The 18,320-nt window shown below is 40.8% G+C and overlaps 1 protein-coding gene across 1 annotated transcript in view; it reads left to right on the top strand.

The window, feature by feature from the left end:
* Nucleotides 1–18,320, top strand: part of SLC9A9 (solute carrier family 9 member A9) — a 1,177,825-nt gene that overhangs the window by 179,212 nt on the left and 980,293 nt on the right. Inside the window, exon 5 of the mRNA XM_073625891.1 lies at nt 9,273–9,388. Coding sequence (XP_073481992.1) covers nt 9,273–9,388 — 116 coding nt within the window. The remainder of the gene's footprint in view (nt 1–9,272; nt 9,389–18,320) is intronic.

Raw genomic sequence — 18,320 nt, 5'->3', positions numbered from 1 at the left:
GTGTGCCAGGCTTGTAGCATCATACTCAAAAAAGACTTGAGGCTGTAATTGGTGCCAAAGGTGCTTCAACAAAGTATTGAACAAAGGCTGTAAATACTTATGTACATGGGATTTGTTTTGTTTTTTATTTTTAATAAATTTGCAAAGATTTCAAACAAACTTCTTTCACATTGTCATTATGGGGTATTGTTTGTAGAATTTTGAGGAAAATAATGAATTTAATCCATTTTGGAATAAGGCTATAGCATAACAAAATGTGGCAAAAATAAAGCGCTGTGAATACTTTCCAGATGCACTGTATTGTGTTGTATTGTATTGTTGGCTTAACTTTTCTACATGTACCAAAATACAGGTTTTCAGTTACTAAACTCTTTAAGAATCAAGAACAAGATACGGTATATGTGCATTGGAACTGTTTATAATAAATTATCCTCCTAATTAGTTAATTAATATCATATCCATAAAGATGGCCAAAGTGTACAAAAGTGAACAAAATATTTAATAAGCCTTTGGAAATTTTAATGTAGGGAAATAGGCTGTCAGCAATTTTACTGATTTGTGTTTGCAGAGAGAAGGCTGAAGTTAATCAGTAGATTTAGCTCTTCGTTAAGAATCCTCCTCTCTTAAGGGTTTATTGCACAGGAAATTCAGCAGCAAGACTCCTTTGTATGGATTATTAAGCTAATTTGCTGTTAACTTCCTGGACTACCCGAAACTTAAAATATCCTTGTACAGCTGCACTTCTGTTCATGTAAATTTAAAGTATTTTCAACTTGGCTTCTTTGTAGTTTTGGTTATGCTAAGACATTAACCTTAGAAAAATCAATATATACATCATATTGTACAGTATAACTCATTACATAAAAGTTTATACATAAAATGCATATCAGCATATAAATTCCCTAATTCTATTTTTAGATGGTCTAGGAAACGCAAAAGGCTGGCAATGCATTGGACTGCAATACAAATCAGACATTATTATTATTATTATTATTATTATTATACAGGATTTATATAGCGCCGACAGTTTACGCAGTGCTTTACAACATTAGGGCAGACAGTACAAGTACAATACAATTCAATACAGGAGGAATCAGAGGGCCCTGCTCATTAGAGCTTACAATCTAGGACATGGAACATTTTTGCAATGCAGCACTTTACAATGCACAGTAGTGCATTACAATGTGTACTGTCATAGTATATTGTGATGCCATTAGGAGTGAATGCCTCTGCATGCACCAAGACGTGTTAACGTGTTATGCATTACAGTAACGATTGTGATAATGATCGTTATCACACCACAGTAGTGTGCATTAGTTCTTAGGTAAAGGGTTAAAAGACTAACACATTAAACCAATAGCTCCTAACTGTCCCACATTCAGAGAGACTGTTCCTCTTTTGGAATTTTATTCCAATTTTTAATTTCCCTCGGCCAGGGCATTGAAACTGGGTCAAGGATGGGTATTCCAGCATGACAATGACTCAAAACACATGGCCAAGGCAACAAAGCAGTGGCTCAAGAAGAAGCACATTAAGGTCCTGGAGTGGACTAGATGGTCTCCAGACCTTAATCCCAAAGAAAATATGTGGAGGGAGCTGAAGGTTCGCGTTTCCAAATGTCAGCCTCAAAACCTTAATGACTTGGAGAGGATCTGCAAAGAGGACTGCAAGAAACATCTGATCTTTGTGATTGCCAACAAAGGTTTTGTCACCAAGTACTAAGTCATGTTTTGCGAAGGGGTCAAATACTTATTTCACTCATTAAAATGCAAATCAATTTATGCATTTTTCTGGATTTTTTTGTTGTTATTTTGTCTCTCACTTTTAAAATAAACCTACCATTAAAATTATAGACTGCTAATTTCTTTTTCCCTCACTGTATCTGTGTTATAAGTTAATTTGGAGCCTATTTTTAAAGCTCTGAAAGCTCTGAAAAAGAGAAGCCACCAAGTTGGACTTCATGTAACTGAAATAAGTGCTTTCTCTCCTATAGTTCTTGAATAAACTGACCTCTAAAACAAACTGAAGGATGTGACTTTACTAAACTTCAATAATCAATATTTGCATTGAACTCTATTTACAGCCCAGACTTTAAGTATAATTAATGAAAAGAGTCGTCCGGATTGTGCACCATTTTCTGAAATCAGCTTACGTTTATGACCTCTCTGTTACCATATATATAAAGCACATGCTTGTACATTTAATTAGTAAACCACTTAATCTGTTAAAAAAAAGTAGGAATACCATATGTCATGCATTGAATGTCACATACAGCATGCTTGTGATCTTTATGCATGTGTATGTTATGCTCCTGCTTGTGAGGTGATTCATCCACTGTGACATTTGCAGGTGTTTTTCAACTTGGCCAGCCTGTTGGGACTTAAGCCGACCATAGATGGATTTAAATTCAGCCCCTGCTGAACCAGCTGACTTTCAGTCCTTCAATGGGCAGGCTAGTTGTACAGTCTCAATAGACTTTTGTACAACAAGCCTGTTGGAAAATGTTTCCTCAATCAGTGGCTATAGCCAGTGTTGCTGATGCAGGGGCGGATCCAGGGGGGGCATTGTGGCAATTGCCCCCCCCCCCCCCGAAAATATCACTGACTGACTGCAAGTCTCTCTCTCACACCAGTATCATCAGCCGATCAGCGGCGCCGAGAGAGAGAGACTCTGTGTAATGTCATTGTCATAAAGCCGCGCTGGACCAGGACAGAGGAGGTGGGTGGAACCGTGCCGCTGGCTTGACCTATTTTCCCTGCACTCTGGTTGCTAGCGCCTGGGCTGCCTGGCATTTAGCAACCAGTGACGTCAGAGCAGCTGAGGAGGAGGAGAGCCCCAGCAATCAGAGAGAAGCCTTCTCTGCCCTGAGCTGAGAGTGTTGGCTCCACCCACCTCCTCCCTCCATCTTCACACTGCAGGTTGCAGCGCGGCATGTACACAGGAGGAAGAAGCAGTGAACACTGTCATCTGATGCTGCCCTGCCTGCAGACAGTGCAATTACCGGGAGCCCCTCTCCCCACCAGAGCACCAAAATATTTTAGTAAAAGTGAGTAAAAAAAAAATCAATGTGTAAAAGTACAAAATACACGTGTGCCATTATTTATAAAAAAAAATGCTGCAGCTGCTCTTTTAGCCTTGTTCAATGTTAACTCCTTCAGCTCCGGAAAGTTTTACCCCCCACCCGTTCTTGACCAGGCCATTTTTTGCGATACTGCGTTGCGTTAATTTAACTGACAATTGCGCGGTCATGCGATGTTGTAAAATTGGTGTACTTTTTTCCAACAAATAGAGCTTTTGTTTTGTTGGTACTTGATCACCTCTGTATTTTTCATTTTTTGCAATGTAAACAAAAAAAGAGCGACAATTTTGAAAAAAAAAAACAATATTTTTTACTTTTTGCTATAAAAAAATGTCTTCATCAATTTAGGCCAATATATATTCTGCTACATATTTTTGGTAAAAAAAATAAAATAAAAAGCAATAAGTGTATATTGACTGGTTTGCACAAAAAGTTATAGCGCCTACAAAATAGGGGATATAGTTACGGCATTTTTATTTATTTATTTTTTACTAGTAATGACAGTTATCAGCAATTTTTTTAGCGGGACTGCAACATTGCGGCGGACAGACCGGACACCTAACTTTTGACACTTTTTGGGGACCAGTGACACTAATACAGTGATCAATGCTAAAAATATGCACTGTCACTGTACTAATGACACTGGCTGGGAAGGGGTTAACATCAGGGGCGATCAAAGGGTTAACTGTATCCCTAGGGGGTGCTTGCCAACTGTGTGGGGGAATGGATTCACTAGATGAACAGAGTCATCTGTGTTCCTGTTTGCAGGAACACAAGATGACTCCGTTCATCTCTGTTAGAACAGCGGTCTGCCTTGTTTTAAATCGGCAGACCTCTCTTCCATCTCTGTGGGGAGCGATTGCGGGTCGCAGGACTGTATGATATGTTAAATACAGTTCTGTAAGCAACACCTTTTTTTCTGGCAGTGCCCCTCCCCAGACTAGACTCTGGATCCGCCACTGTGCTGATGAGTTTATTCTGACGGCGCTGTCAGAAAACAATAGCTCAGTGGAAGCGATTAATTTTCTTTCATTCAACCTGCTGATCTGTGTATTCTGGTGGGATGGGGAGTACCCTCTGTCAGAATGCAATAGAACAGTGGGTGGGATCCCTGCATCAATATGGCTTGTGTTGATGTGGGAATTTGTCAGGTTTTTTTTGTTCAACCTGCGGGTTGAATAAAAAAATACTGTAAATGTATACCCAGCTTTAGGCTCAGTTCACACTGGAACTGGCTGTGGATCGCACAGGAGCGCTGTGCATACCTGTTCTTCGTTTCAGGAACGAATCAGGGCCGAATCTATGCCTGAATTCGGCCCTGAAACTGAGCCAAAGACGCACAGTGTTTCTGTGCATTGCGTTCTGCAGCCTCAATAGAGATATATGAACCGGCTCCAATGCTATGCGAATTAGATGTGGAGAAACCTGCATCCAATTTGAATAGGTGTGAACCCAGCCTAATGCCGCGTACACACGATCGGACATTCCGACAACAAAATCCATGGATGTTGGCTCAAACTTGTCTTGCATGCACACGGTCACACAAATCTTGTTGGAAATGCTGAACGTCAAGAACGCAGTGACGTACAACACGTATGACGAGCTGAGAAAAATTAAGTTCAATAGCCAGTGCGGCTCTTCTGCTTGATTCCGAGCATGCATGGAACTTTGTGCGTCGGAATTGTGTACACACTATCGGAATTTAGGACAACGGATTTTGTTGTCGGAAAATTTGAGATCCAGATCTCAAATTTGGTGTGATGGAAATTCCGATGGAAAATGTCCGATGGAGCCTACACATGGTCGGAATTTCCGACAGCAAGCTCCCATCAAACATTTTCCGTGGGAAAATCTGACCGTGTGTACGGGGCATTAGTCTTCTTTTATGAGTTCTACTGCTGTCAGTTTAGTTTCTTTTTTGTCCTAATGCTTTCATACTGCAGGTGTGTCCACTACTGTGTTATGCCTTCCAGAGTCTCAGTATTGTTTGGATTGCTTTACACCTAGGCTTGTGCTGTCACTCACTACTCTCATGCCGCGTACACACGGTCAGACTTTTCAGCTACAAAAGTCCAACAGCCTGTCCGACAGACTTTCGACAGACTTTCGATGGACTTTTGGTGGACTTTCAACGGACTTTCTAACGACCGGACTTGCCTACACAGGATCACACCAAAGTCCGACGGATTCGTACGTGATGACGTACACCGGACTAAAATAAGGAAATTGATAGCCAGTAGCCAATAGCTGCCCTAGCGTCGGTTTTTGTCCATCGGACTAGCATACAGACGAGCGGATTTCTGGGACGACGTAAAGATTTGAAGCAAGGTCCAAATCTAAAGTCCGTCAGATTTGCGACTGGAAAAGTCCGCTAAAGGTTCGGTGGAACCCACACGCGATTGGATTGTCCGCCAGATTTGGTCCGTCGGTGTCCGTCGGACCAGTCCGGTCGAAAAGTCCGATCGTGTGTAAGCGGCATTATCTTTCCCTCTTCTGGGGGAATGGCTGCCCCACCTAGACACTATAATTCATGAATATGGCACATGCAGCATACCCAAAAGTTGTCCATTACAGGTAGAGGTGTTGAGTTGGTGGGCAACCCTTGCAGAGTATTGCAAGTGTAATTGCTAGTCAGATCATTCATTAGCATCCATGAGTTTGCCTACTCACATGCAGCCTAGAAAATATGGCTGTGTGAGGTAAGTGATGTGATCCTTTTTTGTATGCAGATTTCAAAGAATGCATTTTTTTGGTGCCTCACTTCCGCTGCACATTATTGGCTTTAGGCACCATTAAGTGCATTTTGGTCTCTTCTATGCCCTCACATGGTTACTATGCATGTGCATCTATTGTAAATGCATTTTCTTTATTAAATAGTGTATACTCTACTGGTTTACACTATGGAAAGTGTTTCTTTTTTCTTTTGTGACGTCATTCCTTATTGACGGTGGTTGTGTACTGATCGGTGGGAATATAGATGTGTGGCCTTTTGGCAAGATGCTTAAGAAGAGTTGGAGGTCCCCAGGAGTACAAACTAAGTGCTATTTGACCACTCTTTTTTGGGGGTCATGATCTATTTTTGGTAGGCCCCATGTTTTCAAACATTGAGGTTGTCTGCTGTCCTATTGTTGTGAAGCCTAAAGGCTGTTGGAATTTACATCTGCGCTCCCCAGGTCACATACAGAGAAGATTGCTTCACTTACTTTCTAGCTCTTCATTGGGGCTTTTATTTTTTTTTGCTCATCACTTTCATGCACTCATTTTTTTAATATTTGTATTATGTACATTTTTATTATTCGTATGAAGCACTAATGCGATTCTTTTAGCACTGCACCATTTTCCATTGGCATTCAATGCTCTAGTAATTCCATGGACCCCATTTAGGCTAATATATGCCTTCACTTCAGTGCAAATTCTTCATCAACTGCTGGACAAGAGAGAGGAAGAGCAGAAACAATGATCCTCATTGCAGAACAGGGATGTATCTGACTTCATCATTCCCAGATTATTCAAGGCAAGAAAAGCCACTTCAAGAAAATCTACTACTGTATCTGGAGATCCTTCTTCTCCTGATGTGAACACAGACATTTCAACCCTAGGGGTTAATCGGTACTTCAGATTCTGGCTTCATCTGTCCTTTTTCAAAAGCCCTTGGTTTTTCTCTCGCTCTTGTAAAAACATTTATTTAAGGTGTTTCACAAATCAGACCCCAAATATAGCACCCTGTGTTTCATTGGGATCTCTGTCTGGTCCTCTCTGCCCTACAGAAATCATTATTTGAACCCATTAGGCCCCTTTCACACTGGGGCGGTGGGGGCGTCGGCGGTAAAACAGCGCTATTTTTAGCGCTGTTTTACCGTCGTTTTTGCGGCTGTATTCGGCCGCTAGCGGTGCGGTTTTAACCCCCGCTGGCGGCCGAAAAAGGGTTAAATCCGCTCGTACAGCGCGGCTATAGCCACGGTATTACCACGGTATAGCCACACTGTCCCATTGATTTCAATGGGCAGGAGCGGTGAATTCACCGCTCCAAAGAAGCGGTTGGCAGGACTTTTTTTTACCGTCCTGCCAGCGCACCGCTTCAGTGTGAAAGCCCTCGGGCTTTCGCACTGAACAAACAGCGGAGGCTGTTTAGGGGCGGTTTGCAGGCGGTATTTTTAGCGCAATACCGCCTGCAAACCGCCCCAGTGTGAAAGGGGCCTTAAGGATCTCCCCTTGCATAATTTCTCCTGCAATGTGGCCTTCTTTGTTGCCATCATGTCTGTCAGATATGTCTTAAAGATAAGCCCCATACACGTGGGCCGAATGCCGTCCGACATCCGGCCCGTGTGTAAGGCACTCTATCCGACAGAAGCTGTCCGTGACTGATATAATCATAAGTGTAACAATTATAGAAAATATGATAACATACATATACAACCCTGTCTCCACAATTTTTGGAATTGGGGTTGTACATATGTGTTTTTGATGTATATGTATACTATCCATGATTTTCTATGCTTATTAGACTTGTGATTATATCAGTCACATTTACATTATATTATGTTTTGTTTTAGCACCGATGAATGGGGCAGTTTTTTTTCTGACCCCTGAAATGCACTGGCTTTGTTTTAGTTTTAGTATACACTAATAAATAAATTTGGACTCCTTAAAGGATAACTTCACCATTTAGAACATGTTTCATGTTCCAGCAGCTGTAGCCCCTCCCCCTCTCCTCCTCCTAGTGACAGCGAGCGGGTATCTTCTCTTGGCACTCGCTGTCACAGAGTTCTGTAAATGGGAAACTACAAGTACCGAGTGGAATCTCTGCAGGACTTCGAGGCTGCCTAGCTTTGAGGGTGTTCAATCATTTTATCTGGAAGAATGTTTTTGGTAAAGGTTTCATGGGCACAATTAACACCCAAATACCAATTTTTCAGCACCTGTTTGACAGGTGCATATCATTGCAATTTTTTTTTGCCTTCATCAAGAGCACCTCAATAGGGTTACGGTGGGAAGGTGCCCCCAACACCCAAAGAGTAATTTTTCTGCACCTGTTGGACAGGTGTATATATTTTTTTACAGCAAGGCCAATTCTTGCTTTCATCAAGAATACCTCTATAAGGTTATGGTGGGAAGGCACCACCGACACCCAAAGACCAATTGTTCTTCACCTGTTTGACAGGTGCATATCATTGCAATTTTTTACAGCAAGACCAATTTTTGCTTTCTTCAAATTTACTTCTATAAGGTTACGGTGGTAGGCGCCACTGACACCCAAAGACCAATTTTTACGCATCCGTTACTTCTATCCAAAGTCAAAGTGACACTAGAATGTATCCAAAAAATCACTAATCTTGTTCCCAGTGCATTGTGGCCTCATCATACACACTGGCTCCCCAGCTGTTGCTGAGCAAAATAAAGGCAGCTTGCAGGGCAAATGTCATTTCTTTGGGCTTTATAAATGCAATTATTGCTGCAGCAGATTCTAGATATGGTACAGATCTGCCACTTTACAAGTAGACTAAGGGAACCCTCCAGACACTATATTGGAAGAAATCTTTCATTTTTATGCTTTCGCTTTAAAAATCAAAAAAATCACTGCTCATTTAAAAATTACGTTTTTCACAAACTTTTCTTCTTTTGATACATGTCCCCCAGGGCAGGACCCGGACCCGTATAACCATTGTATGCCCAATTACTTGCATATAAGCCTTCAAAATGGGCACTTTTGATTTTTGACGTTCGGGTCCCATTGACTTTAATGGGGTTCGTTATTTGGGTCAGAACTTTTGGAGTGTTCGAAAGTTCTGGTGCGGACCGAACAGGGGTCCGTTCGGCCCATCCCCAATTAATAAATTGAGGTAGCTGATTGCATGGATGGTCATTGATTTGTATATATTAGAAGCATGTACAAAATCAATTCATGCTGTAGGCCACAACATGCTTTGCCAATACTTTATGCCTGGTTATACATATTGCAAAAGGAGTTGCATAATTGGTGTCCCTTATTTAACCTAGAGATGTGCTGTCAGCACTTCCACTGCATGCATTGTTTTCTTAGACCCAGTTTGTGTTTTGTACTTCTTACCTTTCTGTTCACATCCTAGTTTACAATTTGTGATGACTTGTATATGTAGGGTGCTTAGGAACAGAAGTATGATTCATTGTAAATCCTATAAAACTGTGCTGAATGGAGTGTGTCTCTCTTTCGCAGGTTGATAATGTATGGCTTTGTTAAGGCCATGATGCATCTGGGACAAATACAGACTGGCGACTTTCACTTCACTGACTGTTTATTTTTTGGCTCTTTGATGTCTGCAACTGATCCAGGTAATTATTTTTCCCAGAATTGTGTGACATTTTCCCTTTTACAAAGCCAGGCACAGGTTCAATTCTAGTTAGCAAATCAGCTCTTGTTTTTTTTTTTTTTTTTTTTTCTTTTTTAAATTTGTTTGTTTCTGGACATTTAAAAAAGAGCCCTAAACATCCTAGACAGTACAAGACAGACTGAAGTAATTTTGTTTTTTGGTGATCCGTAGCAATCTGCAGTAATAGTTTGCAGCACAGCAATTTCCTAAAGACTAAATAAACAATATCACGTGTTCCCACTGCAGCCTTATCATGGGGATACAACTCTTCCTCACAACAGCTTGATAAATAAAGGCTGAAGCTTGGTGCTTAGTGGTGTTTGTACTGCCACCCTCCATGTGCTAATGACCAATTAGCCCCATACATTCAGGTACTACATGAAGCATTGGGACTAAACTACAAGGGCACTTTTAATCTTATGCTACAGAACAAACTAACCTCTTGCTAATAATCACCCCATTTGCAATTGCAATTGACCTTTAAATGGAACACCAGATTGACAGCTGAATACAAAGCTGAAATATATAAGTTTGTGTACTGGTTTGCCTGCTAAAACTTTTAACGTCTGATGAGCCCCGGATGATTCATGTACCCCTGCCACACTATGGGGTTGATTTACTAAGAGCACTTTCATACTGCCAGCGCCCGGGTGTTGGCGGTAAAGCGCTATTTTTAGCAGCGCTTTACCGTCGTTTTAGCGGCGATATTCGGTCGCTAGCGGGGCGGTTTTACGCCCACTAGCGTCCGAAAAAGGGTTAAAACCGCTTGCAAAACGCCGCTGCAGCAGCGCTTTTGTTCAGCGGCGCTGCTCATTGATTTCAATGGGCAGGGGCGCATTAGGAGCAGTGTATTCAGTGCTCCTACAGCGCTGCAAAGAAGCTGCTTGCAGGACTTTTTGTGACTCCCTGCCAGCGCAGTGCCCAGTGTGAAAGCACTCGGGCTTTCACACTGGGATTGCAGATAAGGCTTTTTTCAGGCGCTGTACAAGCGCTATTTTTAGCACTAAATCGCCTGAAAAACGCCTCCAGTGTGAAAGGGGTCTAAAACTAGAGAGTGCCAAATCTGGTGCAGCTGTGCATGGTAGCCAATCAGCTTCTAAATTCAGCTTGTTCAATTATGCTTTGACAAAAAAAACTGGAAGCTGATTGGTTTCTATGTAGAGCTGCACCGGATTTTGCACTAAACGCAAAACATCAACCTCTATATGTGCTTGAAGAGCAACTCAAGTCACTGTTGCAACTCTGCAGTTTGCTGTGTCACTTGCCTGCAGCACACCTGTTTTTTTCATGTGTGAAAAAATATCACTCTAATGCCCCGTACACACGGTCGGATTTTCCGACGAAAAATGTGTGATAAGACCTTGTTGTCGGAAATTCCGACCGTGTGTAGGCTCCATCACACATTTTCCATCGGATTTTCGACACACAAAGTTTGAGAGCTGGATATAAAATTTTCCGACAACAAAATCCGTTGTCGGAAATTCCGATCATGTGTACACAAATCCGACGGACAAAGTGCCACGCATGCTCAGAATAAATAAAGAGATGAAAGCTATTGGCCACTGCCCCGTTTATAGTCCCGACGTACGTGTTTTACGTCACCGCGTTTAGAACGATCGGATTTTCCGGCAACTTTGTGTGACCGTGTGTATGCAAGACAAGTTTGAGCCAACATCCATCGGAAAAAATCCTAGGATTTTGTTGTCGGAATGTCCGAACAAAGTCCGATCGTGTGTATGGGGCATAATAGTGAGTGTGTTCCAGTGCTCTGTGCTAATGTGAGGTGCCTAAGTACTTCCCACTAAAACTACCATTTCATATGAAGAAGTCTGTACTAGCTTCTCATGCCAGCATAGCACTGATTTGCACTGTAGCAGTCACATGACAATTAAAAAGAAATAATTATTAATGGCAAAGAAAAATACATAACACAGCTAAGTAAAGGGTTTTAAATATTATTAGAATGTATTGCTTAACAAGATTTGTGTATGATTTTTGTTGAATAGCATGGTGGAGGCAGGCTATAATGACATCACAGTGGAGGAGGAGAGAGGGAGGGGCTTGTAAAACATCAATGTCTCTACACCCAGAAAGATGACTCATAGTCTTGTAGAAATATACTCAGACAAGGGAGGAAATGAATTGCTTGGCATGCACAGTACTAGCGGCAAGGGGGACACAAAAAACAAATGCAATGCAATATTACATGTTGTAACAAATTTCTAAGTTTAACAACTCTTTAATGGAATCGTTCCCTAACTAGCTGGTAATGCTGCTGAATCTCACTCACTAGCTAAGGCTGGCCACACATGGGTCGAATTTCGAAAGAATTTTCGTTTGAATTTCACACCATTAGTGGATTGCAGCAACAGCCAATTTTTGTGCAGCCATCAAATTTGAGTAATCGGCATGTTGGAAATTTTTTGAAAAACGAATGTAATTGAAAAAGAAATGCGCATAAGTGCAAGAAAAGAAAATTACTGGAAAGAAAGGAAAATTCCCAGCCACGAAAATTCTTTTCTGTAGCAACATGAGGTGGAATTGAAGGCTTGGTTGATTAAATTTCGAAATCAATGGTGGCACCATTGGATCACAAAATGCACAAAATTTCAGATTTTCGAAAGAAGATTCTTTTGAAATTTGACCCAGCCTTAGAGAGCAGAGAGCATCTAGATGGTTCAGCTATCAAGGTAATAACAGCATAGCAATAGTGTTGATGATCCTGGCATGAGCGAGTTGTCAGAAACACATCAAGGTAGCAGTAAGGCAAAATAAAAGCACAACCTCGATTCCAAAAAACTTTGGACACTGTGTAAAATCTACATAAAAACAGAATGCAATGATTACTACAGCTCATAAACCCATATGTTATTCACAATCAAAAATAGAAAACATATCAAATAGTTAAACTCTGAAAATGTAAAAAAACTAAGAAAAAATAGGGTCATTTTTTTAATTGATGGCAGCAACGTGTCTCAAGAAAGTTGGGATAAGGCCATGTTTATAACAATTTAGCATCCACTCTTTTTATAACAACACTCTGTAAATGTCTGAGAACTGACAAGACCATTTACTGAAGTTTTGGGAGTGGAATATTGTCCCATTCATGCCTGATATATATCTATTCTAACTGCTCAACAGTCCAGGATCATCTTTGAAATTTTCACATTTGGAAACATTTTTTTTTTTTTTACTCATCTCTAAATGGCTGTTGCTAAGGGGTCCATCGTAGTCTGCCTCCTTCAGTGCCTGGGCTCTTGACATCACTTCTTCTCGGCGCAGGAAGGGCTCAGCTCTGCCCCCTCCCTCTTGTCAATCATCTGGGACACGGGACAATGCTGGCGCCGCCGAACGGAGGGGGAGTCGAGCGGGGCTTCGATCCCCCGCATCACTGGACCCTTGGACAGGTAAGTGTCCGTTAATTAAAAGTCAGCAGCTGCAGTATTTGTAGCTGCTGACTTTTAATTTTTTTTTATAATGGGAACACCACTTTAAGCAGTCTTCTACTAAGAAGCCATATTGTTGTCATAGATACAGTATGTGGCCTTAAAAAGACGTTGTCTGGATGGGAGCATATGCTGCTCTAAAACATAGATATATCTTTCAGCATTGATGGTGCCTTTCCAGATGTGCAAGTTGCCCCTTCTATGCGCACTAATTCACCCCAGTACCATCAGAGATACAGGCTTTAGAACTGAGTGCTGATAATAAGTTGGAAGGTCCCTCACCTATTTAGTCAGGAGAACACGGCATCAATTATTGCTAAAAAGAACGTCAAATTTTGATTCGTCTGAAGAACAGAACAGTTTTCCACTTTGCAACAAACCATTTTAAATGAGGTTTGGACCAGAGAAGGTGGCAACATTTCTGGATCATGTTCAGATATGACTTCTACTTTGCATGGTAGAGCTTTAACTTGCATTTTGGATGGCAAGGCGAACTGTGTTCACAGACAGTAATATTTGGAAGTATTCATGGGCCCATGCAGTGGTGTCCATCATAGAATCATGCCTGTTTTTAATGCAGTGCTGTCTGGATTTCAGCCTTGTTCCTTGCTCACAGAATTCTCAAGATTCTCTAAATCTATTATTAAACAGTAAATCATCAGTACATAATATCATCAAAAGATTCAAATTTTGCAATTTTATGTTAAGGAACATTATTCTGAAATTGACCATTTTTAGATGTAGTGTTTTGCAGATTGTACTGTAGCCCCTACCTCTATTGAGGAATATAAGAAAAGCATTGTTCCCCACTTATTGAACACCGCTAAAGGCTTTATTTCAGTATTATGGAAAAAAACACAGGGACATTCAGTTGAACACTGGATCAAACAAGTCAACTTTATTATGGAGGCAGAGGAATGGGTTCACACCTGTCAGGAGAGCCTTAAGTATTATGGAAAGTCGGCAACCTGGATAAACTTCATAACCTCCAAAGGGAGCTAGACGTGACTGACTGTTTAATACTAGTATGTGCAGGAACCTCTTAGGTCGTAGTACTTTGCGCTCTGTACTGCTATGCTTTGTGACTTATAATGTTCATGTACAGAAGAATCATGTTTATAATCAGACTCTTGTATCTTTGTATTGCACAAAACTGAAAATAAAAGATTATATAAAATAAGTAAGATATGACACCAGAGGGATTTTCCTGTCTGCATTGAAACAATGACCTTATAAATAATGTGCTGTGGGTTATATTCTTGAGTTGACTAGGGTGAGAAGAAATCTGCCTAGAGTTATAGAAAGTCATAGAAACCCAACGATGCATAGGATCCTCTACTGTTCCACCCAAAGCCTTGGTTGGAGTTCTGCTTTTACGTTGTACTAGCAATTTATATGTATAGCTTGAATTTGAAAAGCTATCGGTAGTTCATCACCTTCAACTGGAAATGGTGTGTAATGTTGAAGATGCTTAGCTGGAGTTATATTTAAATACACTGCATGTGGAGTAGCATGCTCCCTCAAGTGCTGCCGCCTTAGGAGTTAGCTCAAGCCCTTCTACGTTGTGTGATCAATTCACAATATACTAGGTGCCCCACCACCTGCCTGTCTTCTACTTCTACTTCTAGATACATGACATGGCTTATCCTTTACTATATTCAGTGAAATAATGGGCTTTATTAGTTGGAAAACAATGGCAATCCTGAGAATACATGGGTAACAAACACTCATTACAATGCTCAGGCAACAAAAGGGCAATTGTTAAAATACTCAGACAATAAATAGGAAACTGATAGACTACACAGGCAAGAAAGCAATCATAGCACTACATAGGCTACAAACAGGCAATTTGTTACCATATATGAACAAAAAACAGGTGTATGTTTTAATAAGTAAGCAATAAAACAGGCACCTGGAAACAAACCGGCAATCGGTACAATTTGTGGGCAGCAAATGGACAAACGCTGCAATATATGAGCAACAAATGGGAAGAATAAAAAAAATATGTGGGCAGCAAATGGTCAACCATTACAATACACAGGCAGTAAATGGGCAACAACAATATTTGCGCAACAAATGGGCAACTGTTACACCACATAAGCAACAAATAAGCAACAGTTACACAACATGGGTAACAAACAGGAAAGTGTTACTGTAGATAAACCAGCAACCGCTACAAAATGTGGTAAATAAGACAGCAACTGCCACAATATGTAGCAACAAATGGCAAGCCATAATAATACGTGGGCAGCAAACAGGTGAACATTACAATATATGGACTGCAAAAGCCAGTAGTTACAATTAACAAGTGATAACAATGATGATAGGAAGAGTCCAGTCTGCTCCCCGTGCCCTTTCCATGCCTTTACTCCAATTTAAAGTTTCTGTCTTTCATGTACAACTTACTTACAGGACCTAGAGGGTGGGGCTGGAGGAGGGAAGAGCACAGCTACCTACTCTTGACTCTCTCCTCCTTTCTAGTACTGCTTAAATGCTTCCATCACTGCTCCTGTCAACCATTCGGCAGCTGAACCAGAATTATCTCCTGGTAGCCCTGTAGACCTGGTAACCAAATGGATTATCCAAACTATGGTTTTGTTGCCAAATATGTGTGTATAAATACATGCTTAGATGGTTTCTCTGTGGCAGGAAGGCACTGTACAATGCAATCTCCTTGGGGGTTTACTGGCCCAGCATGCATTTTTATGTAGTCAGTTAACAGTAAAAAGCTTCACTTCAGCAGTAAAACAAAACACAAGTTATAGGGTGTACACACGGTCGGACTTTGTTCGGACATTCCGACAACAAAATCCTAGGATTTTTTCCGACGGATGTTGGCTCAAACTTGTCTTGCATACACACGGTCACACAAAGTTGTCGGAAAATCCGATCGTTCTAAACGCGGTGACGTAAAACACGTACGTCGGGACTATAAACGGGGCAGTGGCCAATAGCTTTCATCTCTTTATTTATTCTGAGCATGCGTGGCACTTTTTGCATCGGATTTGTGTACACACGATCGGAATTTCCGACAACGGATTTTGTTGTCGGAAAATGTTATCTCCTGCTCTCCAACTTTGTGTGTCGGAAAATCCGATGGAAAATGTCCGATGGAGCCCACACACGGTCGGAATTTCCGACAACACGCTCCGATCGGACATTTTCCATCGGAAAATCCGACCGTGTGTACGGGCCATTACACTTTAGCAACCGTCCCAAATTGATTCAGTCCCAACAGCTCACAGTTCTGCTCTTTGAACCCTTCAGGTGTTCTTGCAAAGCCAAACAGCCTGCGTCCATCATCTAGAGTTGTTTTAAAAAGTCCTTAATACAGCTTCTTCATGTGAGGTTTCCCAGCCCTTCTATGAGCAGGTATTCTGGCAGATGCATTTGTAGCCAGGGTTGGCCAGGCTGCAAACTCACCCAATCTTTTCCACAGCCTGAACTCCGGGCCCAACAGAGAAATTCTATGATCAGCCAGAGACTGGCTTTTTTTTCCTCAGCAGGCTTACCTGAAGCCCAAGACAGCCTCGATCCACATTTTGGACAACACATATTTCTCATCCACCAACTTGTCTCCATTTTATCCCAGTTTCCCCAGATAAACATATATACACATTTTAGCATACATTAACCTGTAAGCTAAGATTAAAGGACACTATTCTGCAGCCCAGAGGACAAATTAGCCACATACCGTGCAGAATTTGGATCTGTAGATTGATTATATGTAGAAGCCTGCGGCCATGCATGTGAAAGAGATGAGTCAAGGGCCTCACTCTCTGACATTTCCTATACATTCCACCTGCACCGTAACAGGCCAGTACTGTTGCATTGTGCATGTATTGGGTGGCTAAGACAGCACTGCTCAAGAATATTACAGTATTTCATTGGATCAATGCTTAAATTAAAATAAACAGGGAATTATAACATTTGCTATCTTGCAGAGTTTAGCTTGTAGTGTGTTCTTGATGTTCCACATATCCATCTTAAAGACTGGTTTAATGAAGTGGGAAATCTATCATTTATCAATCAAGCAAATGACAGATAATTAATAAGGAGAGCTGAATTTTAGCAGCTGCATGTTGTTCTGATACGTGCTGTGATTGCTTTCTGCTGCTCCCTATTCTGACACACATATAGACTGCTGAATAAAATAATACTTGTCTGCTGTTATAGTGAGAGCAGTAAACGGGGTTTACAATTGGGGTCTTTGAAGATAAAAATAATGTACTTTTTCTCAGCACGTTTGGCTAACTGCAGCAGAGACTACTAGAATGATGTTAACCCAACAGAAAATATCTTGAAAATGACTACATATACTTCTGTTTTCAAAATACAAAGAAGAAACTGTCATTTTCAGGAAAATGTCTGCAAATATTTGTTTTTGAGAAATCTAATTAGTACCAATGATTGTTTATTGTGGGGCAAATCCAAAAAAACAAAACAAAATGTATCTTCAGTTGTTCATAGCACATCAGATTAAAAATGATAAAAAAATTAAAAGATATGTTCGTATTGTTTATTTATTTACAGTTATTTTCAAAGACCATGTGCATTGAGGTTTGTTTTAGGCCCGTTCACATCGATTTTCTGCTTGAAGCTTGCAGCTGTAAAACACTCAACAAGCCAAATCTCATTCATTTAATTGGCCCCTGTTCACATATGAGTGTTCTGTCACCTGAAGCAAAATGCCCGTCGCTCAAAAAAGTACATGAGCTTCTTTTGGCAGATTACAAGCGTTTTTGGCCCCATAGACTTCAATAGAAACGCCTGACTTGAGCTTTTTATGAGCATTTTCTGCTCAAACAGCAGCACTCCACTCCTAATTTCCTTTCCCTCTTCTCCCCCTAGTTCTTTTTATTTATATATATTAATAATACTTATATATAATTGTATATATTTATATATATAATAATTATAATATAATATATATATTAACAAAAACACCTGAAGTTGTAAAACTCTTGCAATATCCTTCTAAATTGTTTTAAAACATTTGTAAAAAGCTGCAAAAATGCCCGAAAAAAATGCCAGTAAATCGCTGCGCTCAGGTGTGAACGGAGCATAAGGGTCCACTCTAGACAGAACTTTTATATCGTGACAATAGATAGAGCTCTCCACATCTACTTGATGGGTGTGAGGCACAATAGGAAGTGACGAAGAAAACGCCTCAATGAGGCCAGATAGAGCAATACAAACATGTTTTCAAGTAGACTGAGGGAGGTTTACAACATTTGTCAAGATTGCGTTGCTGCCTGTGTCCCTCACTTCTTGTCCAAGTGCTAGAACAGAACAGAAAGAGAAGAGAAATAACCTCCATAAAAACACAGACAGCATGGAAACCATTAAGTTTCTATGCCTTTTCCGTGCAATCAATTAAAGTGATACTAAAATCTTTTTATTCGTTAAAAATAACAAACGTGTCATACTTACCTGCGCTGTGTAATG

The sequence above is a fragment of the Aquarana catesbeiana genome, linkage group LG04, assembly GCF_042186555.1.
Source record: "Aquarana catesbeiana isolate 2022-GZ linkage group LG04, ASM4218655v1, whole genome shotgun sequence".
NCBI lineage: Eukaryota > Metazoa > Chordata > Amphibia > Anura > Ranidae > Aquarana > Aquarana catesbeiana.
This window is presented reverse-complemented; position numbering and strand designations above follow the sequence as displayed.